The 25674-nt window shown below is 48.4% G+C and overlaps 1 protein-coding gene across 8 annotated transcripts; it reads right to left on the reverse strand.

The window, feature by feature from the left end:
* Positions 1 to 95: 95 nt before the first annotated feature.
* Positions 96 to 24217, reverse strand: LOC111848275 (sodium bicarbonate cotransporter 3-like). 8 transcript variants are annotated; one of them, XM_023820140.2, is made up of 26 exons: positions 23986 to 24217; positions 18225 to 18306; positions 16911 to 17060; positions 15184 to 15322; positions 14312 to 14472; positions 13972 to 14160; positions 12655 to 12993; positions 11791 to 11906; positions 10906 to 11063; positions 10508 to 10595; positions 10127 to 10273; positions 9406 to 9509; positions 8117 to 8291; positions 7573 to 7706; positions 6966 to 7211; positions 6212 to 6317; positions 5973 to 6134; positions 5726 to 5839; positions 5344 to 5505; positions 4893 to 5144; positions 4707 to 4775; positions 4053 to 4226; positions 3040 to 3171; positions 2866 to 2957; positions 2143 to 2250; positions 96 to 1758 (listed from the first exon to the last, which is right to left on the reverse strand). In XM_023820140.2, exons 1-26 carry the CDS (start codon positions 24019 to 24021, stop codon positions 1683 to 1685), a joined length of 3711 nt encoding a protein of 1236 aa, XP_023675908.1. In that variant the 5' UTR covers positions 24022 to 24217; the 3' UTR covers positions 96 to 1682. The 8 variants fall into 8 exon arrangements, with proteins under 8 accessions (XP_023675908.1, XP_023675907.1, XP_023675909.1 ...); XM_023820139.2 differs by having other exon boundaries at positions 96 to 1761; XM_023820141.2 differs by having other exon boundaries at positions 96 to 1761; positions 14011 to 14160; positions 23986 to 24216.
* Between the last annotated feature and the right edge of the window lie 1457 nt (positions 24218 to 25674).

The following is a 25674-nucleotide window of genomic DNA, read 5'->3' on the forward strand; positions in this document are numbered from 1 at the left end:
ATTTGTCCTCTTTTGACCTCTGGTATGTCTCCCATTTTGTTGTGTGCCACTTGACAGGAAGGTTGAGTTTGGAGTCACGGGACAGACACGATGCATTTGTGAAGGCAAAATCCACATTTAATGTTTTTATTTACAGCAGCATCCATGGCCTCGACATTTTGCGTGTCACAAAAACCGCTCACGTCAGCACTCTGCCAACATACCAGATCCACAAGAGTGAAAACTTGTGCCCGGCGAGACCAGAAATATCTAGATAGGTGTGGCTAAGTGTCACCTTCCCTCCCGGACGCTGGCACCATCCGTGCTCTTGATCGTGTGCGTGCACTAACGGAAAAGCGATTACAAGGCACAAGAGTCATACCGCGTCTACTCAGCGTTGCGGTTAGAGCTAGCTCAAGGCAGTGGTCGAGGACTGAAACACAGTAATTAACAACTCTCAGCCGATAAGGATATCTCACATTCCCAGTGCTGTTTTCTCTGTGATTCGTGTTGGGATTATTGCTCATACCAAAAATGATGAGGTATTCAAACAGGGGATACAGTCTGCTGTTAACCCTTTATGCCACATATCAAAGCACTATTTGTGTGGTATAAATACAATAAATTTCCGAGGAACGCAATTTTTTTTCTGTTACAATAATTTAAAAATAAAAAATATGGATTCAATACAAATAGATGACGACTGAATGTATGTTAAATGTGGATGGTCAATTTTGATGAAAAAGGGAACAAAAATTAAAATCAGACAGTGAAAGAGTTATGATGCTTTAAAACTTTAATGCCTTATAACCTTAAAATTAGAAATATGGATTCCTGAGCTCGCTGAAAGATACGTTGGATTGTTACTGTCAGTCTCACTAACGATGATACAGCAAAATGATTAACCACCAATCAAACTGTCATTACTATACAAATGATGCATCCAGCCCGATTATAGGATAGATGCAAAAAATATCTGCAAATTAGTATGTAAGTTGTGCTATTTTCCATTTATGAAAGGCTTTTTCCATTTTAGCTGGAGTTACTGAAATTATTAGTGACATCTAACAGTGAACGTGAAGAAAATAGTTCTTTCCCGTATCAACAGCAAATGTAATTAGGTGCTGGTGTTCTTTAGATTGTAGTGGCTACAGCGAGCCATAAAGCAATGAAGTATGGCTGAAGTTAGCATGTCGACACTGGTGTGCTACTAGTTTTCGACGAACAGTAAATACATAGTGACAGGACATCCAACGATATGTACACCTCAAAGGTCAGGTTCAACCCCCTTCATCGTTTCGCACCAGCTGTGGCAAAATATCCCAAATAACTTTGTGCTTTTAGATCCAAAAAACTTTTTGTCAGTTTTGGTAAGAATGTAACGTCGCATTTATGACTATAAAACTGCTGTGGTGTTTACAGGATTGCACCCAAAAGCCCAGGTGGTGGTTTGCGAAGTTTCATGCAAAGGGCCGACGGGATATCAGTAAGAGTTTAGACCTTGCAAGTGTGGTCCCATTTCCTTTGGTTTTGCTGATGTCGGCTCTTTGTCGGTTGTAGAGAAGTTCCTTCCCGTGGGACTGGTTCTGCTTTCTTAGACCGAGACGTGAAACCAGGCAGTGTACCCCCCCCCCCCCCCCAGCATCGCCACAATTCACCCAAAGGGAAAGACTATCTCTCCAGCGCCGGAATGAGGTCTTCCCTCAGAGTGAGGTCTCCACATGCATTCTCTTCCCTTCCTTCTCCATGTTGATCCTAACACATGCCACCTTCTCCTGGCTGCTAGGAAAAATAAACAAAGTTCAAAGGTCACAGTTGTAGAAGGAGGGCCTCTTGAACATTGCAAACACAGATAGGGAGACCAGTCAACAAAGTCACATGTAACATGCATGTAAACATGTAGTGCCAAGGCCACAAGACTTCTCAGGTCTTCGAAGAACATTCAAAAAGATCACATATTGGGCTCACCAGCATGTCATGGCAGTTAGAGTGAAAGAGTGTTTATTTCAGACATGTCGAACCGTGGGACCCTACAGAGCTGTACACAAATGCTGTGTGCAGATGCTTAGTCACTCCATAAGGTTAAGGAGATGCTAAACTGGCCCTCGGGATTTTGGCGACTCCTATTGGGTGGAAGCGGAAGATTGAGAGAGCCATAGCTACCTCATGTTAACCTTCACATGCTTTGCATTGTTAGTATCCATGGCGACCGCTCTCCATGCTGTGCTTTTGGCCATTTCGTTGGAAATGTTTACAATGGATGGGTCAGGGCTGAATGAGGGACAGGCACAAATCAGAGAAGCGGACGGACAGACCTTGAGAAGTTGCGACAGACATACAGCTTATTACAGCATGAATGGTTGAGGCATAAATGAACTGATACATATAATCACACAAGGAGCCCTTCGTGAAACATCCTTCCATCTTCTCTCTACTTTTATATGCATGGATCCCACCCATGGCTTCTCCTGCCTTATGCTCTGTGGTTCCTGAGACAGACTGCATGCTGACCACAACCCTGTGCTGAATGAGCGGTTATGCAAGACGGATCCATGGATGGATCAAGGCTTATTTATGATGTTATCAGATATTAGCAATGAACTTCTTAATATCATGTTACTGTGTTGGTGTACATTAAGATAATTAGTCGTTATATAAAAGACAAACATTATTCAAAAGTAAACAAACCCCTCTAGACTGCTCATCCTGGGACGTGGACTGTGAAACTACTCTGTATGATCTGTTCAGGGCAAATACACCAAGGGACCCACATAGTTACTGCCACAGCTGTGGCCAAAACGCACAAGAAGTGGTGAATATGAGCAAATCTGGGTAAAGCAGGAACAAGCCTTTTCTTCGTAGCTTCACCACAGCACCGACACGCACCTGGCCTGGAGAGCCTTTCCTGGAACCTTCAATAGGTGGCTTCGGTCATAAGTTTCATCCATGGCATCAATTTCCACCTCCTGCTGAGCTTCCTGGACACATGGGGTGGATGGCTCAGGGTCATGTTCCCATCTTTCTCAGTAAAACAAAAACTGACCCTGACCACCACTCTACCTCGTTCTCCTTCTTTTTCTTGTCATCCTCCCTCTTCTTTTTACTCTCAGGCATGAGGTCGTCGAGCCAGCTGAGCTCCCTGCTGGTGAAAAAGAAGTCCAGCAGTTTGCGGATGAAGACCAGGGCCAGCACCTAGGCCAGAGAGAGACAGAGCGCTCCTCAGAAAACCAGCAAGGCCTTTGCTCAAGGTCACCTTTGGTGTTTCTCAATATGCCTACTTGACCATACTTATGTTCTCGTGTACTCGTTTTATGTCATCTTCCATTGCCGAAGACCAGTTCCAGTACTCAAGAACAGAAGTACAGAGAATGGTAAAAATCCCCAGATGTCGTTCTTGCCCTGCCCCAAATATCAAGGATACATCAATTGCATCCTCGCCAAACGAGACCAATCCCATGATTCATTGCACCCCAAGGTCATTCTTGGATGGAAGGGTAGCAAGACTGGTCTTTGTGTTCTTGATTTTGAGAAACACCCCTAGTGTCCCACTGTCAAGCTACATCAACTCATGGGCCAAGCAAGAGCATTCCATGGGGATTACCAAATACAAACACCCATGGTCCTTCACAGGAATCATAAAATATAGCCATAGCTCATCGTGACATATGCAGAAGACACCAGCAGTGTGGAACTTCGAGATGAACTTACTTCTCTCCATGGTCTGTAGAGGGAGATACAATTAAGCTGGATATTGCACTTTTACACAGATGCCACCTGAAACAATGGACTGGTAGAAAGCTGCACCCAACATAGTGATTAAAGACTTGGACTCAGAGATAAGGACCTTCTACCTTTCTGTTCTACCTTTGACAAATAACCCAATTTGGCAAAACTGGTCATGTTCTAGGCTAAAAAACAAAATCAACAGGCTTCCCACAAATTCTTCCAGGAAATATGAGCAATGGCTTCCCCTAGGAAGTGTGAGAAACAGTTCCCCCGGGAAATGTGACAGACAGCTTTGCTCCCGGACACGAGAGCGCCGACATCCCCCAGAGAAACGTCTGTAAGGTTACCATCATGGGAAAGACGACGGCGGCAGCGGACGCCTTGATCACCCACAGGAGCACCAGGCAGGTGAGCTGGACGATTGTGAAGGCGTGCACCTTCCAGAGCGGCACATAGCGCAAGTAGATCAAGTCCGGTTGGTGTTTGGCAGGCATCCCGAATAGCTTGATCCTGTCAAAAAACTGGTTGGAACACAGGAAGAAAGACCAACATCTGAGCATCTTCGACAGGCAGACGGTTTGTACTGAAAAGTTGTCTGTCTGCATAATAGAACAAAAAGGGAAACAGCTAGTTAGTATTAGTTAGAGGATGAAAATCTTAACCTCCAGTGAACAAATGCTGACTCCAGCTGAAAGAAATGCACACTGGCATTTCAATAACTTACTGGTTTAACTGCTCGCTGATCGTTTCGACTCTGTCATTGGGGAGGATTATGATGAGTTATGTGTGTGAAGTTTGTGGTTCTACATTGCATTTTTGTAGTTCAAACCACATTTTTATGTTAACCATATTGATTCATAAGATGCATTATCAGTTGGGCCGGTATTAACTTGTGGATCGGTCTGCATCTGGACTACCATCCAGGCTTTAAAAACCCCTGCTGAAGAGAAAACAATGTGATATTGTTCTTCCACACACATATGTAATCCAAGAATATTTACCTGTATGCCTTTAAGCGAGGACACCCCCATGTAGAGAAAGACCCCATAGAGAACAGGCATTGGAATGAACTAATAGAAAAGATGAACAGGGAATCGAGCTTAATATACTGATGAATTAGCATCAGACCATGAGTTACCAGCATTACAGTGTGTGGATCCTTAGCCTGGGTCTTGGTGCCTTCTCACCTTAAGCGCCGAAGTCATGAAGACCGACAGACCCATGAGGACGAAGATCATGAAGCCGGTGACCCTCTGCTCACGGATGCCCAGGAACTTGGGCTGTTCCCCGGGCGCTGAGCACTCCGACTCCAGCTTCAGGCTGTTGACGTGTGAGATGGAGAGGACGGTCGCGGCCACGAACCAGGGCAGGCCCATGACGGAGCACACGCCCAGCATCACCGCCACCACCAGCAGGTCCAGGTGGTACCCACAGCCTTTCTGTGAGGTGGGATGCAGTGTAGCATCCAAACTTAGTCAATGGAGCAATGAAGCCTTGTAGGATTACCAAGGGAGTCACTACTGACCAGGTCTGAGTCAATCTTTGCATGTTTCTAGTGAAGCTTAGTGATAATCACGTTTTATTGCATGCAGGCTTGTGTGGGAGATTCTTAGATGCACTCCAAGGGTTGTGTTTTACCTTGAGCTTGTGCTCCTTCCGGTTGATGATGACGGCCGTGATCTGCTGGTCCATGAAGATGAGGATGGTACAAAGCAGAGCTGGAATAGAGGCCACCAACATGGTCCACCAGGGGTTCCCACCCAGAGGGTCAATCAGCCAGCCCCGGTGCTTGGAGGTGGGCTAGAGAGACACAGTACGACAGCAGGTGGACATATTCTCTCCAGCTGTTTCCCCAGAAATATCGCAGGAAGCACTGGGCAGAAGGTTCCATGCAGTTGACTAAAGATAAATTCAACTAAGTGTGGTCATATCACATAGTGCTTAAATCAGAAGGATTGAGCTGCAGAGGCTGAGTCTGCTTGGGCTTAACGGTCTAGCATGATACCAGAGTGATTCGTACCTCAAAACGGTCAGGCACGTTGAGCTTGGGGGAGGGGATGCCCACCAGATAATCCACCGCCACCATGATCATTATGGTGAGAAAGACGGCAAAGTCACTGATGGTGGAGCGGACCTGCAGACCACATTGGTTATATTCAGGAGAGAGAGACTGGTGGTGAGAGATATGGGGTTTGGCAGTCACAGGAGACACTGAGCTGCCATTGGTGGAGACAGGAAGGGTCTAGGCTAAGGAGCGACAGCCTCACCTTAGTGGGAAAGTAGCTCTCCGTCTTGAACTGCTTGAGAAAGGTGGAGAGGAAGAAGGTGGTGAAGAAGAGGATGATGGACCAGAAGAGCACATCGGGGATGAAGGGGCCATGGGGTTCACAGGCAGGACCGACAAACTCCCCATGGAGCAGCCTGCACGTCTGAGGAAGAGATGACGTGTGAGTATGGTGCTCTTCTGACGGACGTAGGCTGGCCTGCAGAGGTGATGTGCACTCACCGACACGTTCAGGTCGCTCCAGGAGATGGATTCCGTCGTGAGGCCAGTCTGGTTCCAAATGCGCAGGATCTCAGCGGAGCTGTTGGCTGGTGGGGAGCACTGACACCTGGGAGAAAGTACATTCGCTGTCGATTGGTTCTGCAAATAGCCTCTGACACGCTATGCAACCGGCACCTTGAAAACAGTTAAGAACTCGGAAAGCAACGATAAAGCAAGTGAAGAACAACGTCATGAAAATAGATATGTGTACAAATAAAGAGACACATTTATATGGAAACTTGTATCTCCCCATGCTATAATGTCCGGACATTATGAAGGTATAAAAAAGCCTCAACCCAGCTGACGATCGCGGTCCTCGCGATGTTAGAATTCGATGTACATAACATACAGCGTTGGTATTAATGTCACACATCGTCCAGCCGTATAATATACTGCAGCCATTTTTTTAATTCAGTACAGAATGCCCTGCCTTGTGTTGTAATGTCATTCAGCAGTGGTACCAGTTTTTAGTCCAGCGGAAACCCATCACATAGAAGTACCATACTTTTGGTACGCAAAAGTTCGGTACCTGTTGCAATGAAAAAGCATCCAAAATGAAATTGGCTTGCTAAGTGAGTGTCTGGTCAGCAGATGGCGCCCTAGGTCACCTAACAGGTTGACCACTACTGGTCCAGGGTCTGCACACAACAAAATCACAAAAGGGAGCCCCAGTATTTGAGGGACTAAACACAGCTCCTGTCCTCCCTTCACTCACATGTAGAAGGTCAGATTGTCCAGGTTGTTGTGTGTGTTGACGGGGAACATCTCGCCCAGGTGGAAGAGCTTCTCCAGCGCCTCGTAGATGAAGATGATGCAGATAAGAGCGGCGAATGCCTCCTCCGTGAAGCGGGTGATGTAGCAGACCAGCGAGCTGGCGTCCGTGGCAACCAGCAACAGGCAAAGGAATGCGGTCCACAGCCCAATGCTGGTGCGCAAGGACAAGTAGGACAGACCATAGTCCCTGTGCGGAGGGAAGAGTCTGTCATGCCAGCATACTTATGGACAGTTTTAAGGCAGAAGTCCTTCAAGATGGATCCTAAGGGTAACAATGTGCACCTGCTTCTTTAAAAGATTAGGAATCTGATTAAAAGTTAAAATAGTGATTAGTTCAGTGAAGTATTTCAAGACTCATCTAAACCTTATTTCGAGCATCCAAGATAAATTTGATTTGTTATAAAGTATTTTACTCTCATTTCAAAAATATCAGTTTGACAATTTAATAATATTCAACATTTTGTATTACTTGGTATAAGATTTCAAGAGCAGAGACTGCAATAACAGAGAGCTGCCAGCAGATGGTGCATGAGTAAAATGAGGCTCACTTGCAGAACTTAAAGAGGATCTTCTCAAAGACCAGGACCGGCCCAGTACTGCCCAGGATGGTAAGAGGCTGCCCAGCAAACAAGGAGAAGGCCACACCCGTGAGCGATGCACCGAACAGGGACTCAATGGCACTCTGTCAGCAGCAGGGGGCGACAGAGAGAGAAAAAAGACGAGTGAGAGTGTGAGGGAAAGACGCAAGGAGTGAGAGATTTTGAAAGAATCTGACATAGTGGAAAAATGGAGGGATACAATATAAAGAAGAGTAGGGGAGTAGGGCAAGAATGAAGTATTTTTATGAGAAAAAGAAGGAGATTGTTTGGACAGGAGTGATGAGAGACTGTGAATGGGGAGGAATATAAGACATGCTGCCGGTTCCTCTATCTGTGAAGGGCACAGTGTACTTTATCCTCCATTACAGTAAAGCCAGCCGTCAACACTGTGAAAATCTGTCACCATCACGCTCCTTGATCCCCTCTGGATCTTATTTTCAGCGTGACAGCAGCTGACGGGTCACGCAGGGGGTGGGGGGAAGGGGACACTCACGATGTTGCCCTTGGTGGCCTCGCCCAGCAGGCCGCCGAAAGTGATGACGGGCGACATGCAGGCGCAGTAGAGGAAGAGGATGGAGGCCAAACACTGGAGGCTCAGCGCGTCACGCAGGTCAGTCCAGTAGAAGGGGGCCTTACGCTTCACGTCCAGCACCAGGCCGCCAAAAAGCCTGCCACATGGTGGGACCACAGACCAGGAATCAGCTAAGCTAGGTTCAGTCACCACACTGCACGGTGATGCTAAGCTCAGTCACCACACTGCATGGTGATGCTAAGCTCAGTCACCACACTGCACGGTGATGCTAAGCTCAGTCACCACACTGCACGGTGATGCTAAGCTCAGTCACCACACTGCATGGTGATGCTAAGCTCAGTCACCAAACTGCACGGTGATGCTAAGATCAGTCACCACACTGCACAATGATGCTAAGCTCAGTCACCACACTGCACGGTGATGCTAATCTCAGTCACCACACTGCACGGTGATGCTAAGCTCAGTCACCACACTGCACGGTGATGCTAAGCTCAGTCACCAAACTGCATGGTGATGCTAAGCTCAGTCACCAAACTGCACGGTGATGCTAAGATCAGTCACCACACTGCACAGTGATGCTAAGCTCAGTCACCACACTGCACGGTGATGCTAATCTCAGTCACCACACTGCACGGTGATGCTAAACTCAGTCACCACACTGCACGGTGATGCTAATCTCAGTCACCACACTGCACGGTGATGCTAATCTCAGTCACCACACTGCACGGTGATGCTAATCTCAGTCACCACACTGCACGGTGATGCTAATCTCAGTCACCACACTGCACGGTGAGGAAGGGAATACACAGGCCCTTCTTTGTTTGTTTATCCAGCTTGAGACTATATTTTTTTTGGGGGGGAGGGTGGCAGCAGTAGGGGGAAGATGGCAAATTAGCATGACTGTGGCTTAGATGGCATCTCTAGCTCTACTGCCTCAACGTGTCAGTATCATGTACACAGAGAATATCAGCACCCAGGGCGTATGCTGAAGTCAGTAGACTGGTGTGTGAAAAAAAAATGTCTCAGCTAGTTTTGGCAGTGTTCTTTTAGGAACTGCTATATTTTTTAGGATGCCAGTCCATCACAAGACACACACACACACTGTAGACAATCCAGGGAAACCACTGCATCTCAGCTACATGCACTGAGTCTGTATGAGGGAACACGATCATCCAGAAGGAACCAGCTCTAAAACAAACTGTCTCTGCTGAGTTCAATTTCAGCCACAGAAATCGGTTGCCCGGACTCACCGCCCTGTCCTCTGCAGTTCTGGCCCGGCGTGGAGGTCAGCATCCTTTGCTGTTTCGCTGCTGGCAGCTTCTCCATTAGACTGAGATGGAACTTTCCGCTTCATCTGGGGATGACGGAACCGGAACCGCGGAGTGACTGCACTGCGTTATGCGATCTAGCCATTAGGGGTCCCTGGCTGCTGAGTTCACTGGATCACAATAAGACCACCAGAAGTCACTGTGTTGCTATTCACAATGGAACAGCAAGATGTCACTGTTCACAATGGAACAGCAAGATGTCGCTGTTCTATTGTCCATCCATCCAACCACTTTCAGAGTCACTTTTGCTTTTGGGTCACTGGTTAAGAAACCAGATTAGCATCACAGGTAGCTCACCAGGGGTCATTATTGCCATTTTTCAAGCTTCAGCACCAGTTCATTTTAATTGCCATTTGTTAATTGAAGTATCCTCTAAACAGTACCTACTGCGGTTAGCCAACTTAATTCAGTTCTGTTTGTGGTCATCCTAAGATATCAATATCTATTTCAAGCTTAAATTCAAAGAACACACGTATTCATTATTTAAAAAAAATGTTCTATGCCAGCAGCTATTCATAACAGAAATGCAGTACCCACTGTAGCCAAAAGGGGGCGATAACCATTTTATGGCTGAGTGGAAACATCACATTTAATCTGTGCAAGTGGCTGCTGCAGGGCATGTTTACAATAGTAAATCCCCCACCTGTGACGGGACACTCTTTGGGGGCTCGATCCGTATCGTGGGGTCCCATTCTCCGGGAGGCAACACGGTGACCTGATCAAGAAACTCGTCTATCCCAGACAGGAGGTCCGTCCGGTCTTTGGCCTTGTAGGCAACGTCGTGGAAAATCTGCCGGCAGAGGTGATAAAAGCACTAAGAAGCCACATCTTTTATTACCATAACTGCACTTAAGCAAGTTAAATGCATTTAGAGACATTTCAGCAGAAACCTAGTAGAGAAACAGACATCAGCATCCAGACATCGAAGCAGGTAATATTAATCTAATCGGCATGGGAGAGGGTAACATTTAAAATCTGCTCCGTCGCTGTTCCGTCACCCCCCCCCCCCAGGGGAAGCACTCACCTCATCGGTCATGAGGGTCGCTATCGATCTCCCGATCTCGTGATACTGCCCCCCTTTGCCCTGCGGTCCCAGCATCAGGAACAGAAACCTGCCCAGGGAGATGGGTCAGAGTTAAAGAAGCCCCCCTCCCCTTTCCCAGGAGCAGGACGCAATAGGGGGGCGCTCTGAAACAATGGCGTTTCTGGGCCTTTCCCTTCACAAAGCATTTCACACTCTCAGTTAGGGGTGTTTGGATAGGTACCAATGGGGGGGCACTGCTGTTGTCTCCTTATATTGAATTGCTTCAGAAGAAACAGAAAAAACTGTGAATGTTTTGGAGAGAAGTCTCAGCTTATTATCCACAGAATATTCTGGAAGGAAGGAATGGGTGGTAGGTTCTGCAGAGCGGGGATGATTACCTGGTGGGCACAGGAACCTCAGTGAGTCCGGTTAAGAGGACGGCGGGCACCAGTCGGATGAAGGCGATGATGGGCTTTTCCAGGAAGTCCACCTCGCCCACCAGCACGTTGGAGGCCTCGGCCCCGGGAGGGATCTTCCTCATGAAGTTCATGTCCACCTGAGTGGGAACCACAGACCAACGGGCCCTGTTTACAGTGTAGGTGGAAGCACACTGAATTGGGCTCGTTATGGCTGTTCCCCGGGTCTAACAAGTCTCTCGGGCACCCTGTTGCCTGTTAGGAATCTTTGCGTTTCTCTTGAGCAGTGTTTCCCAATCTAGTCCACAGGGACCCTCAGACAGACCAAGTTTTTGCTCCCTCCCAGCTCCCAGGAGTGGACTGTCTGGCAGGGAGCTTGGAGGGAGCAAAAACGTGCACCGGCTGTGGGTCCCCGAGGACCGGATTGGGAAATACTATTCTCGAGTATGAAAGGAAAGCAACTATAAAAGCCAGAGCTGTTAACATGCAGGATCTGGATCAGTACCGGGTCAGCGGTTCCGAACACTTGTCGGAGTGACAGGAGAGATGGGAGTGGATCGGAAGCAAGATAAATTAAACTGTGACAGGGACAATCATTTTACCGAAGAACCACATGAGGGTGCAAAACTTAGACTTTTTAGAGGGAATGATTAAATCTGATCTCAACTGTACAGTTTTTACTGAAATAAACCAGGAACAGTAATGTATGAGGTCAGGGCTGTGCAGTTCCCTAGCTTCAGTTCTTACTGGCTGCTGTAAGATCTACACTAACAGACACTCATTTTCCATGAGTGCATACAGATTCCCGAGCTGATGTGTTATCTTAAAGCCGGGGTTTCCCAGCCCTGAGGGCAGGGGTTCTCGTACCTTGCTGAAGTCCACGGTGCTGTTCTCCCTGCTCACACCTGCTCTGGGGCCCTTGCTCTCGCCAGATTTGCTAGCCTCTGGGTGGCTGGGGGTGGAAGCCGGGGGTCCTGCCGATCCTGCAGGGAAGGGGGGCCACAATCAAATGCTGTTTCCAATCCCAAGCATGTTGATTACTCAGCAGGTCCTGTGATTGTCTCCCACTGCTTGTCCTACCATTCCTATTATCAGGACACTACCAGTTTCTTTCACCCTGCAAAAGAGCTTCTCTGCATTGAAAGCGGCAAATAAAAAAAGCCTAGGTCATGTAACTGGAAGTAGTTACAGCAGCTGTGCCGCCTGACAGCTTTCACAGCAGGCGCGAGATGACCTGACAGGAGGGATGTTTAAGATTCAGGTTAGAAATGATGAACATGATCACAGAGGCAAAATAACGAGTCTGCAAGTAGATTAGAGGAGTCATGGGGCGTGGGGCATGCTGGGAGAATCCTGCAGGGGTCCCTGGGGCTCTGAAAATAAAAGCATGGCCTCATTCTCGACACCCCACCTCCCCCCCAGTCCGCAAGCATGGGAGAAGTAAAAGCACTTAAAATGCTGTTAGTGTGTGTGTGCGTGCGAGTTTGTGTGGGGACGGGGGCAGAATTCCTTACGGGGGTCTGGATAGAGAAGCCAGGGAGTGACACAGCGAGTGTGGGGGGGGGGGCAAAAAAAGGGGTGGAGAGAGCTGCCGAATGGGCAAAGGTTAATGAGGCAAAACTGAGGTGATAACTGGGCCAGTTAAGGACGCCGGCTGTGGAGTCTGGGATGTCAGTGGTGAGTGCCTGTTTATTCAAACTGGTGTCACTGGCAGGCAATGTGCATATTTGCCTTCTGGTGGCAGCAACCATGGCATGGCCACGCCAACAGGCCCCTCCTCCTGTGCCAGGGGCGGGGTCGGCGGGCCGTCGTCCTCCGGGGGAATCAGCACCACCTCAGGGATGCCATCCTGTTCCACGCGGGACACCAGCAGCTGCGGGGTGGGCTGGCAGGTCGCGGGCCGGCGGGGGGCCGGCGGGCTGTTTTGGGGGGTGGCGGCGGCGGAGGGGGAGGGGTTGGGCAGAAGGCGGTTAAGGAACATGGAGGGCAGGGACTCGCGGCCCTGGCACAGGCTGGAGGTGGAGATGCCAGGCTTCAGGAGCGAGAGGCGGGATGAAGACAGGCCTTCCCCTGGGAACGGGAGGAAAGAAACATACAGAAAGGAAAGGGGGCAACAAACAAAAAAAAACACGATGGAAAAATATAAAGGTCATTTTCAGGAGTACGTTGCAGAGCATGCTGGGAGAAGTGATGGGAAAAAGAGCTCTCAGATAATGAGTTCCAAGCCAAACCGGGCCAAATGAGCTTGTGAGCGAGCAAAATAAAACAGTCACATGAAAGCGGGAGCGGTGCATGATGGGTAGAGTCTCACAGGGCCACCCACGTGTGAACAGAGATTCCAGCATTGGGCGGCATCCAGCGGCAACGAGCGTTTCCAAGCAAGTTAGTAGGAATAAAGCATGATAAAAACAGGGTATCCATCAAACAGAGCAGTGCATGGTGCCAGAGGATCAAACCTTCAGTAAATTAAGCCATTGTTACTCTTCTGGCACACTGATAAATTTGTTTATAAAAGGTGCTGTGCTGTGGTACGTGGAGCAGAACACCGACTGGACTGCTTTATTTAGACTTCTCCCTTGGCGGAGGCTGTTTCAGAAACTTTGGTCTCTTGGAAAACTTTTCCAGGGCAAAAATAGTGAAGCAGTGGCACATGTACATGTGAGGTACCCGAGAGCGCGGGGCAGGTGAAACAGCTGACGGTGGTGCCTCGAACTCACCACTCAGACACAAGCAAAGCAACGTCACACAGCCATGCCATGTGGACAGGCCAAACAAAGAGTGTCATGTCAATCACACCGAGTCTCGTCCAATCCGCCGGCAGTCCCGCCCACTGAAACACGAAGCAGCAGGAAGGGTATGCTAAAGCTAACATGCTAGCATGTTAAACACTCACACTTTCCTTTTTTTTTTCCAAGGACGAGGGGGGGTCCTTATTTTCTCATATCCCTTGAGGTGTGATTTGTGGTACATTCTGAGCCTCCCCCTTCCCCCCGGGCCAAGATCAGATTAAAAAAAAAGAAAGAGGAGTGGCTGGAGTCGGGTTCTCACCGTTGCGCTCAAGCATGTGCGGGTCGGAGTGTTTCTTGCCTATGTCCGCAAAGGAGCGCACCAGCGGGATGCGATTACTCAGTTTCTTCTCGCTCTGGTGGTGGTGACGCTTCAGCAGGGCCTCCCGTACCTTCTCGCGCAGCGCCTGGTCCAGCTGCTTCGACGCCACCATGCTGTCGATCACCATATCTGTGGGGTACGTTAGCGAGTTAGCGAATTAGCGAGTTAGCAAGTTAGCAAGCTCTTCGACAGCCCCGCACCATGTGGTATATCCCTACCACGGTACCGGCACTGAAGACACGCGGGTGCCTCAGATTCGCTCACACGCGCTCGCGAGCACCTGCGATCTCCTCGATGTCGTTGGCTCGCATGTCGAGCATGACGGTACCGTTGAGGATGCAGCTGCGCAGCTCGAACAGGCTGTGCAGGGATAACGTGGCCACGTAGGGCTTGCTCCAACGCTCGCCGCCCTCTTCCACGTCTTCCTCGAACTTCAGCCACCTGCGAGTCCAGAGGGGCTCACTTCAGACCAGACACCCACACTGGTAACACACAGGTAGCACAAACACAGGAAAGACACAGGCAACACACACACACACCGAAAACACGCACAGGTATCACGCCAGCAACACACACACACAGGAAAGACACAGGCAACACACACAGGTAACACACGCATGTTTGTACTCATATCTTTACGGGGACTGTCCCCACAACCATCAAAATGATAGGTGTTTATCACATTGTGTGGACATATACATGTATACATAACACACACACACAGGTAACACACAGGCCACACAAACAGGGCACATACACAGATAACACACATAGGTCATACACCCACAGGTAACATGCACAGGACACACATTACATAACACAGGTAACACATCAGCAAATGATCTGTTCAGCCATCAATAACAATGTTAAAAATCCGTGATCTCAGCGCACTTCCCAGACCTGGATGCATAATTTTGTTATAATGACACTGTTGTGAATTCACCAGCTGGTCATGATGGCGACGATGATGATGATGATGTAAGTCTCGGGTCAAGTCACCCCACCCAATCCTACACGGTTGCGCCACCATCTCCCAAACCAAAACATGATGGAATTAAACCAGCTGAACCAGTGACAAGTGGGTTTTGGCCAAACCCCCAACCCTAGCACATTTATACCCCCCCCCCCCCCATCACCCTCTGACCCTCTGACCTGGCCGTCTCCTTCCACTCGCCCGTGTGCCCGTCTCGAAAGGTCAGCTCATCCAGTTCGGTGAAGAGTTCATGGGGAATGTGCTCTTCATCCTCATCCCCTGTGCCTAGGATGAACTGGACTCTCTGGGAGGGGGTGTCTGTGGAAGTGGTCACGGTCACACGGTCAAACATGTGCGGTCACACGGTCAAACATGTGTGGTCACACGGTCAGACATGTGCGGTCACACGATCAAACGTGCGGTCACACGGTCAAACATGTGCGGTCACACGGTCAAACATGTGTGGTCACACGGTCAAACATGTGCGGTCACACGGTCAGACATGTGCGGTCAGCCAACTCTGTATGGACTTTTTGGTCTGGTTCACTTTTTCCAAAAGAAGCTGGACAATTGTCAACACATGGTTCCTGAAACCGTTGCGTTCCTGCACTCCACTCACTTTAAAGACGCTATAAAAAAAACTGAAAATTCTCAACCACTTACCCCAAACTGCAACCTCTTTAATTGTTTATAACCTCCAGTTTCTTCGATTTAATTGCTTGTAACCATTACACGATGGGATCATAGCAACTATAAATCACAGTTTAGCTTTAATACGTCTGAGAGTTTCCATGTAAGTATGCAGACAGGCTGCCTGATAGTTTTGAAGCCGCTTCATCTTTCTATAGCATCACAGAGCAGGTAGCTAATAGCGATTGTGGCCAAGGGTGGTGGTTTCCATGGTGATGGTCACAGGCAACGGCCCAGGATCTCAGATGAAACACGTGCAGTACTTGTGGACCAGGTTGTGAGCAGAAGCATTGTGACGCAGCTGCGTATGATGCTCGACTCAACCTTGGCATTACAGCTGAACAAACTGGCGGATGGATCGCATTAGATGACATGCAGTGCTGTCCCAGAAAAGAAAAGGTGTGACGCGTATGAACATTTGAGCCAGAAGGCACAGCAATCATTTTGCAAGGTAATTAATTTTTGGGGGCTTTATTTTATTTGTCTCAAGTCTTACTACTATTTTTAAATGTGGTGTTTAGATAATCTATATTTATTGTTTGCATGATTTTGTTTAGCAGTAACCTTGAGATGTTTTGCCTGAAGAGCTGAAATAATGCCAGTAGTCATCCTCATCTGTACTGGGTTCTACAAAACGTGCTCTTTATATCACAGTTCAGAAGGTTGGTGTTGACTTTGTTCCTGACTTGTGTCGTTTTTTTTTAGTCTGGAAATACGTATTGTGCTAAGAATCTTGAAAATCATCCATTCTTTTAAAAACATGTCAAAGAAATATGAAAAAGCTATTAAACTAGCTCTAGAAATGCTATATACATTCAAACGATCACTGTTGTGACTTTTATTGTAGTTTTTACTATTAAACTGAAAAGAATCTATATGGAGGCAAATATATTTTACATAACTGCCAGAATTTATTACAAAAATTATTCGATTAGCTAGCACAAACCTTTAGCATCATGCATTAGGGTAAATTGCTTAGCATATCAACGTAGCACGTGATAGCATAAACCTTTAGCAGCATGCATTAGCGTAAATTGCTTAGCATGTCAACGTAGCACATGTTAGCATAAACCTTTAGCAGCATGCATTAGCGTAAATTGCTTAGCATGTGTTAGCATGAAGTTGTACAATGATCCACTAGCTGCTTGGAAGCAGTCATGCTAACTCAGTGTTACCACAGCAGGTGTGGCATAACAACAGAGGGCTGTAGGAATACCGTAGGAGGCTGGCTCCCTGGCGTCATCATGCACGTAAGCCTGATCCCGCTCCCTCTTCCCACGCGGGTGCCTGTGGCCTCGGTGGTGACGCCTGTGCCGGCCCTCTCTTCCCAGCGGGACATGGACGCCAACATACACCGCGCGGTGGCCTGTAGGGGGCAGACATAGCGAGAACCTGCAATGACCACTCGTCCCTTTGACTGAGTCTGAAACTTAAGGGGTTTCAGTGAGAACATCTCTGGCCGAGACACTGGATGGAACCAACAGAACCATACCAGGCCAAAGACCAAACAGCAAGCAACAGGATTGTTCAGCATATTTCCCCTTTTCTGGGTTAAAAAATGATATTGCAGATCTGGGGAGAAATGCAGCTGACATGGAAAGCAGGGTCTGTCTCACAGAAGAAATGCTTCAAAAATATGGACAAACGAACAGGGGAGATGGGAGGGAATTACAGATCATCTATCAGGGTTGCTGAGTATGAAACAAAGCAGAACGGAGCAATTTATACATATTGAGGAGAATGACAGGATGGTGATTTTACTCTGTATAAATAACTCTGGTCACGTGACTCTCTCTTCAGACAGACAGAGCCCATGTCCCGTCCCCCCGTCCCCCCTCCATTTCTCAAAATAAAAAATCCCATCTTTAGAGAAGCCAGAAAGTGCCTCCTGGAGTGCTTCAGCAATCGCGATCAGTGTGACATTTTGTGAGCCGGGTGGGGGGTTGTGGATAAGGGGGTATGCATTTTATCCCCTGGCTGCTTCATAAATGCACTGCATAACCTTCAGTTCTCCAAAAGCCAGCTGGGAGAGAATATCATGCTCAGTCCCGGGTCAGAATCAGAACCTCAGGAGAGTCTCTGACCCAGGACTCTACGGTAATACTTTACTTAAGGCCATATTTTTTGTCATTTATAAACACATTTATAATGCATTATAATGCATTTGTAAAGCATTATAAACAGGGCTATAAATATTTATAAAAAGGCATAACACATTACAGCCATGGTTATTATACATTATTACTGCCTTACGAAGCTCTCATCTATAATGCACCATGGATACCTTTATAATGCATTATAAATATATCTATAGTGCTTCACACATGACAGCTTCATAAGGCAGTCATAATGTATAATACACATGGATATAATGTGTTATGCTTTTTGCTAAATATTTATAGCCATATTTATAATGCTTTATGAATGCATTATTATTTGTTATAAATGTTTTTATAGATTACTAAAAACATGGCCTTAAGTAAAGTATTACCGAGTCTACCTACGCTAAGTTGGACATGGGTGGACTTACTCTGCAGCTCATCTTCCTCGAAGTTGGTGTGCGTGGCGGAGCTGGTCTTCCCGAGGTCCACGATGGCCTCATCGTCAGAGCCCTGAATGAGAAAAGCCCCGGTAAGTTCTTGGAGTCCGGAATCGATCGCGTCCCTGCAGGAAAGATGGCCGCCGGACAACAACAGCAAGGCCAGGTGGACAACGTGTGTGGGGGGGGGGGGGGATTTCCTGCGCGTAACCCAATGCCACGGCCCCCAAGCGGGCCACTCCCATTACATCCCGCTTATTCGATCCGACAGTTTGGTCTGACGTCCTGATGTTATGGCACCTCCCCACACACACCGGGTGTAGTGTTACGTCAAGGACAAAAGCAGCTGTCTAAGAGTGGATCACAACATGTCATACAGTTTAAAGGGGGGGAACAATAGCAGCACAAAGAAACAAAGGCGGGGGGGGTGGCTTCTTCCCCAGATATTCTTCTTCTCTGTAATAAATACATCATCATGGCCAGCTCACGTGCCAAGGAAGGTCCAGGGTAGCAACACCAGGCCCATAACCCAAGATGAACTGGTCTCTGGTCTCCTGCTACGCCTACAAGTTCATAACTCCACCTGAAGCAGCATGTGGTGTAACCCTTAAGTGGCCGTTTAATGTCCCCGGGAGGGTCTGCTGTTGTACCCTTGGGCCTCATACTTACCTGATTCCCCTGGTAAATTAGGTGGTTATGCAAATGCATAGTCACTGAAAGGTATTGTAAATTAAACTGTCAGCTAATCAGCTAATTACTGCCATGCTTAATACCTTGACTTTTAATCCATAGGTAGAGGGCGCCATGCAACAGTGAGAATTCCCCTGAAATGCATCTTAAATTAGGTAGCTTAGTCTGCCCAAAACAGTACCACTTCCACAGTTTGTTCAGAAGAAGCCAGCCACTGCCGCCTTGCAGGAGAATTACGCTCATCAACACAGCCACATTCACTGCAGGGATACCCTCAGTAGTTACAGTCAACCGATCTCAGTCCAATTCACAATCATTCCATCCATTGAAGTTTCACAACACAACGCATAATCGACAATCAGGTTTCTGGGAAATGTTTGTTCCAATAAAATTCAATGGTTATCGCCATAACCCTAATGTAAAACCTCATTAGTCCCCATTTAAATTTTTTGTTGGACCTCCTTTAGCTTTGATTATGGCGCACATTTGTCATGACATTGTTTCCACAGGCTTAAGCAACATCTCACCCTTTATTTTCATCCAGATTTACATTCATTTCTCACCGAGATCCTGTATTGACAAGTGAGTTGAACCACTCCATAAAGCCTCCTTCATCACATCCCAAAGACCTTCGATGAGGTCAAGGTCACAACTCTGTCATGCGTGAAAATGATTCCTTATGCTCCCTGATCCACAATTCGAACCCAATGAATCTTGGCATTCTGGTCCTGGAATATGCCCATGCCAACAGGGAAGAAAAAAATCCATTGATGATGGATGGAGGTGTAACCTGGCCATTCAGTAGATTCAGGTACTCAGCTGACTTCACTTTATTGCTGCTTAACGTTGCTGAGCTGTAATAATGATCCGGTCATTGGCTCTTAAGTATTTGCTGATATAAATTCAAATGGCGACTGTTTTTTTTGGCCGGGCAGTGTACATCCACACAGGCAAATAAAAACATTCAAACGCACACAGTTCAGAGACAGGACTCAGATGCACACATTGAGTTCCATAGCCTTCCACAGCCCAGACACACTGCAGTCTGTCCCAGTAGTCAGAAAATCACCCCCTAGCTGATATGACAGACCCAATGCCATGTTCCTGGGTGCCAGAGGGGTCGCGTTCTTACCCTTGTACTGGAGGGGCTATTTTAGTCAACGCAGAGGTGCTATGACTGAATCGGGATGTCATTTAGAGATACACCCAGTGCTATCTTTTGAGATCACTCTCCCCACCCCCAACCACATCTTGGCAAAACTCAATTTGCAACCACGGACGACTTCCTGGTATACAGATGAGTCATCATCATTAGGCAGACCAGAGCTCTGAGAAGGTTTTTGAATGTCTATATTACTGCAAGTGGTACAAAATGTGAATATATATATATATATATATATGAGATAGATAAAGAGAGGATTGGGTTGCATTCTTTAGGATGCAGTTGGTTTTCTCTGCTCAGTAAATCTCGAGGCGTTTCCCTCACACATTGCTCACACACCTTGAAGAGCCTTTGAAACCCCGTAAGCCCTTGTGACATTAGGCAGGGGACACCCTGGACTGGGATTCAAGTCCCTTGCAGGGCACATGGAGGTACCAATCCAAGGAGATCAACAGCTCCATTAAAAAACATTCTTCTGCATAATTAAATATTTAAAAGGCTATCAGCCAAGTAAACAAAACGTAAGAACTGCTTTTTTTTGGGACGTTAACCTGCGTTGTTGCCTGAGGGATTGTGGGTAAGCCAGCAGTGTCAGTATGTCAATGCCTTCCTCCCCTCCGGACGCCCACATTGTCCATCAGCACCTGTTCATCATGGTGATGACCTCACTGCCCTATGAAAGGTCAGCCAGCCTCAGCTCCAGCCTTCCAAACTGGCTCCCAACCAACCCGAGGAGGGGGTGTGGCAGCTGTTCCAGAATCCTATTGCATTTTCAGAATCGCATTTCCCAGAATCCCTTGCATTCCGCTTCTGGCCGTTCCCTGACAGTGACGGCATTGCGGCTCCCGCCCGATTGGCCCGGTTTTCCGTCGCGTCACTTGAGAGGGTGACGGAGAGTAACATGTTCCTCAGAGCTGCGGGTGGGTGCCTGACATCATTAAATCACGCGTTTCCAGCCTGCCGAACGTGCGTCTCTTCCCAAAGACACGCGGGGCAGGCGGCCGCCGAGCCAGAGCATCACTCCTCCGCCCATGACGTGGCTCAGATTCACGCCGTTATGCTGGGCATTCAGGACCCTGCTTACGCAACCGGACAGCTGCTCTACGAGAACCTCAGACGTGAGACTCGGCGGTCTCCCCTCTCCTGTGATGCTCTCTGCCGAGTGCCTCACTGTGTTTACATAATTACAGCGTAAAAACAAGCGTGAAAGACCTGGCCAGCTTCAGAAATGGAGTTACACTGTCAAAATGGGGACAGCGTAATTAGATTAGATCTATTTCCTGACAAGAGATAATCCAGAACCTCTTTCCACACTATTTCTTAATCATTGGAGAGATCAGTTCCTGTTTAAACTCTCCATCTGCCGCCCGCAGCACATGGAGTGAGACGCCCTAAAACGTGTGCGTGTGCATGCTCCTGTCTCACTTCCCGGGACACACTTTAACACGTGAAGTCCAAACCTGGATGCCGTCACACTCCTCACCTCATAAACCTTAAAGGCACTCAGCACCCCCCTCCATAAAGATTAATTGCGCACCAACTTATGACCCTCCTACTTTTATGATCTCGACCACCCTGCACACTCAACTGTGTTTGACACGCTGTGGCTGTATAGAGTCTAGGAATTTGAGTCAATGGCATGTTTAAAAATGCTAACTGTCACTCCTTCTCGTCTGTACTAACAAATGTGCAGTATCTTTTGGGGAGCCTTAACTGTGATCGAATACCTGTAGGCCATTTCTGCTGAATTACATTTATTTGTTTAGCAGTTGCTTTTACTCCGTTAAAAGGTCGAGTCCCTCGGGTATTTGGAGGTTAAGGGCTTTGGTCATGGGCCATGGGATCTGAACCAGCAAACTCTCGATCAGGGGTACGGAGGTCTGAGCCGCAGAATCACATGCTTCCCCGAACTAACACATGCTTAAGTAAATATAAGTCACCTCCTCTGGCATGTAGCCAACTCTGGCCTCAAAATAGTGCCCACTGTGTATCTCTGTTCCAGAAAGGAGGGAAGGTCACCTTAATGTCAACACAGGGACCTGGCTCAGGACAGAACCCTGTCCCACATGGGAGGCAGAGTACTACATCATTAGTGGTGGGAGCAGAAGCCCAAAGGGGTGTGGACCTTATGTCTAGCCAGGTCCCTCAACCAATGAGTCAGTCCTCCAGGAGAGAGGAGACTGGAGACCGATGTAATGCAGGAGTCATTTTCAAAACAGTCAGAATCGACCCCCTTCCCAGCTCAACTGTTTTCCCAAGTTGCTCACAATGTTCCGTCACGCTTCAGAGCACGTCGACACCGCTGCGGCACCGGCTTGCCAGAATCAGGTCCACTCGCTCCGATATGAATCCAGCCATCAGCGGGAAACAAAGAGAAGCACGTCAGAGCGAGTCGGCCTGGCGCGTATGACTATCAAAGATAATAACTCCACCAAAATCAAAACAGAAGATCGCTTACATTGATATAATAGAGGCATCAAGGTGATCGTTGACACTGTTTACAAAACGAGACGGGTCAGATGTATGTTGTTGGTTCTTCGGGTCAACCGCTGGTCAGCACTCAGAAGGCCACAGCCAAAGACTCGGGGACTCGGAGCGGGAAAGGGAGGGCAGTAAAAGGCTGCTTTGAAGAGCTGAGCTCTGGCGGACGTGACAACACGACTGAAAATTAGTCAGGCAAGGGATAGGGAAGATCCGTCTCTCCAGCTTTGAGCCGTCAACGTGATGGAGAGCGCCCCCTCTGGGGAAGGTGCCGGTAATTATCCGAGACGGTGACCTCCTGGAAGAGGTGCTGGCACCAAGCCCGCTGACTTCTAGAGATGGAGGAAGCGTTTGACCCGGGTTGCTTTCTTACTGTTATGGAGCCAAAATCAGATGATGACTGCATGGGAAAATGACCAACAGAGCGGTCAAGCTAAGAGGCCAAATAGAAAGGTGATGTGGCCACGGGGGGGGGGGGGGGGGGGGGCGCTATATGTCATTAGCTGTTGGCCACTAGATACAGGATCATCATCATACCGACCTTCAAGCCAACGCAAGTGTAACCCATAATGCATTGCTTCCTTCAAGGCCTGACAGAGTAATATCAGGGGTGGACCAGCAACCAATAGCTGCTGACTGGAATCAGTGAGGAACATCACAAGATGCTTTGTCAATTCACGGATTCTCAGCATACAATGCCACAGACGATGCATACAGGCTAGGATTATGGGTAAGTGGAAGCTGTCGACACTCCGGAGCTGCACCCCATGATCTGGCACATGGTGCAGGTCACTCTGGGCCAGAGAGGACCTCATGCCAGGAGGCCAGTCCCATTCCACGAGCGGAACCAGGCCGGCAGCACCAACACGTTCCCACATTCCTCTCTCACCCCAGGAACATCTCACCCCACTGGGAGCTGCAGATGCCAGCAGAGCAGGCCAGCATCATCACGCGAACAGTCGCACGCACACACATAGATCATGCCTGCATCCGCCACAAACACACATACACACACATACACACACCAAGTTTGTACACATCACAAACATACAGAGCACATGCCCACAAACATGCCTCTCATGTAAATATAACAGGCATCATACTAGATGTAGCCCAAACAGGTGCTCTCACGCACACACCCCCCCTCACGTGTTTACACGCCATGCCCGCAGGAATATACGACCCCCCCTCGTCCTCCCCCTCTTCACCCCCATCCCATTCTTTCTGCCTCACTTTCCCTCCAGGAGCTGCAAAGACTGTTTCCTTTCCAGGACACATTGCAGAGGATCATCTGCAGCCCCCCCCCCCCCCCCCCCCCCCCAGCATCTCCCAGGTTACCCCCTCAATACCCCACATCCCCCTCTTTTCTCACTCTCCCATGAAGACCACACACACACACACACACACATGCATGCTTACCGTTAGAGTGTGCCCCCCCTCGGCTCTCCCAGCCATGGTGGCTTCTTTCCACAGCGTGTGGCTGCGCGAGCAGCCGGCCTGCCGGACTCGGTGCTGCGGGTTGCCTTGTGGCCGTGGCGACGGTGGAGACACCGCGAGAGCACTGCCCCGTCTGCCTCTGACTCAGCGGCCGGCTCCCTCTGCAGCAGCCAATCCCGGGCACCATGAATATTTAATCATTTCAGCCAATAAATCTCCCAGACACAGACGCATGGGCACACCCCCTTCTGTCTCCTCTCTCTCCCACCCCCTCTCCCAGCCCTCTCTGATATTTACACAGTCACAGACACGCACGCACCCACCCGGCATCCAGACACGTCAGACAAAGAGGTGGAAAAAATATTTAAAAAGGAGACGAAGAATCGCTCCAGCCATCTTAGTGTCTTCAGCCTTGTGTTTTTCTTCATTCTTGCCCACAATCTAGGTCAGACCCTAGATCCCCAGGATGCCACAGAAGTCCATTCGTCAGGAGATGCCCCGGCCCGTCACTGAGATGCCCACCAGGGGGTTCCATGTGAAGCCTGCTAGAAACGGAGCTCAGTCACACGGCTCCATTGCCAAATTTAGACATGTGGAATTCCAAGAATATTCCAGGGAGTGTGGTACTGTTTGTGGGACGGGAACACCCCCCGCGTGATCCATCCAGACGCCCAGCTCCATCCGGGCCTCCACAGGCTCCGTCTGATTCGATCACAACCTACATCAGTCCATTTTCTTCTCCGCTTATCCAGTTGAGGCTGCCGTTTGACCGCATGCTGTAATGCATTTATTGCACTGAACCCCTGCCCGCTTAGAGACTTGTCCCACGGTTTCATTTTCCCTAATTGGGAGTCTCTGAAGGTACCAAGGGGCAGAGTGGCATTTGGGCCAGGATGTAGTCTTGGTAAATAGAAAATCTGTTCGTAAGTGATCTTTCCCTGTACTGAAAGGTCCAAGCAGCACATGTATAGTTATTTCAAGGGTTTTCTGCATTTATGACTGACGTCCTGTCCAGGGCGCCCCCTGCTGGACTGACCTGGCTTTCAGGAATTATCTCCGGGTCCATCACGACCCAGTACTGATGGAAGCTCAAAAAAATCCAGTATAATGATTACAAGCAATGATGGGAGAAACTGGGCACAGTGGGTGAATTTCTGAACACTGCCAACCCGCAGCTGTATTTGGTCCCAATTTTAGGCAGATTTCTCAGACAGCTTGAGGACAGTGACCCCTACTGGTCAGTCTAAACTCCATAATGGTAACCAGAGCTCTCAGAATGACCCACCCAGGATATTAGCACCAGTACTTCTTAATCTGAGTCCTGTCGTTAACCAGCTAAAACGCACCTGTAAATGCATTTCAGAAAACTGTGCATGAATAAAGTGTTATACTGCCTAAAATAGGGTGAAAGTGATTAATTGTCATTGCTGAAACACCACAGCACAGCATGAAATGTGTTCACTGCATTTAACCTATATATGGCATAACAGGGGGCAGCTAGTTCAGCACCTGGGGAGCAGGACATGGGGACGGTACCTTGCCGGTCAGGGATTTGAACCAGCAACCTTTCAATCACAATTATCCCTCACTACCGTAACCACATACCAGTTGTGAGAAAGAAGGTAGAGCTTCCTTCCAGTCGGATTTGACTGTATTTGACTGAGCAAGTCA

This window comes from Paramormyrops kingsleyae, chromosome 23, assembly GCF_048594095.1.
Source record: "Paramormyrops kingsleyae isolate MSU_618 chromosome 23, PKINGS_0.4, whole genome shotgun sequence".
NCBI lineage: Eukaryota > Metazoa > Chordata > Actinopteri > Osteoglossiformes > Mormyridae > Paramormyrops > Paramormyrops kingsleyae.

Bases quoted from the DNA above. Each gene is read 5' to 3' on its own strand.
- LOC111848275 (XM_023820139.2), bottom strand. From the start codon at position 24,021: ATGGCTGGGAGAGCCGAGGGGGGGCACACTCTAACG. The intron at 12,994-13,971 runs GTGAGAACCCGA...TCCCGTTCCCAG, and splicing joins GCACATGCTTGAGCGCAACG to GGGAAGGCCTGTCTTCATCC. The intron at 7,212-7,572 runs GTGAGCCTCATT...CCCTCCGCACAG, and splicing joins ATCCTCTTTAAGTTCTGCAA to GGACTATGGTCTGTCCTACT.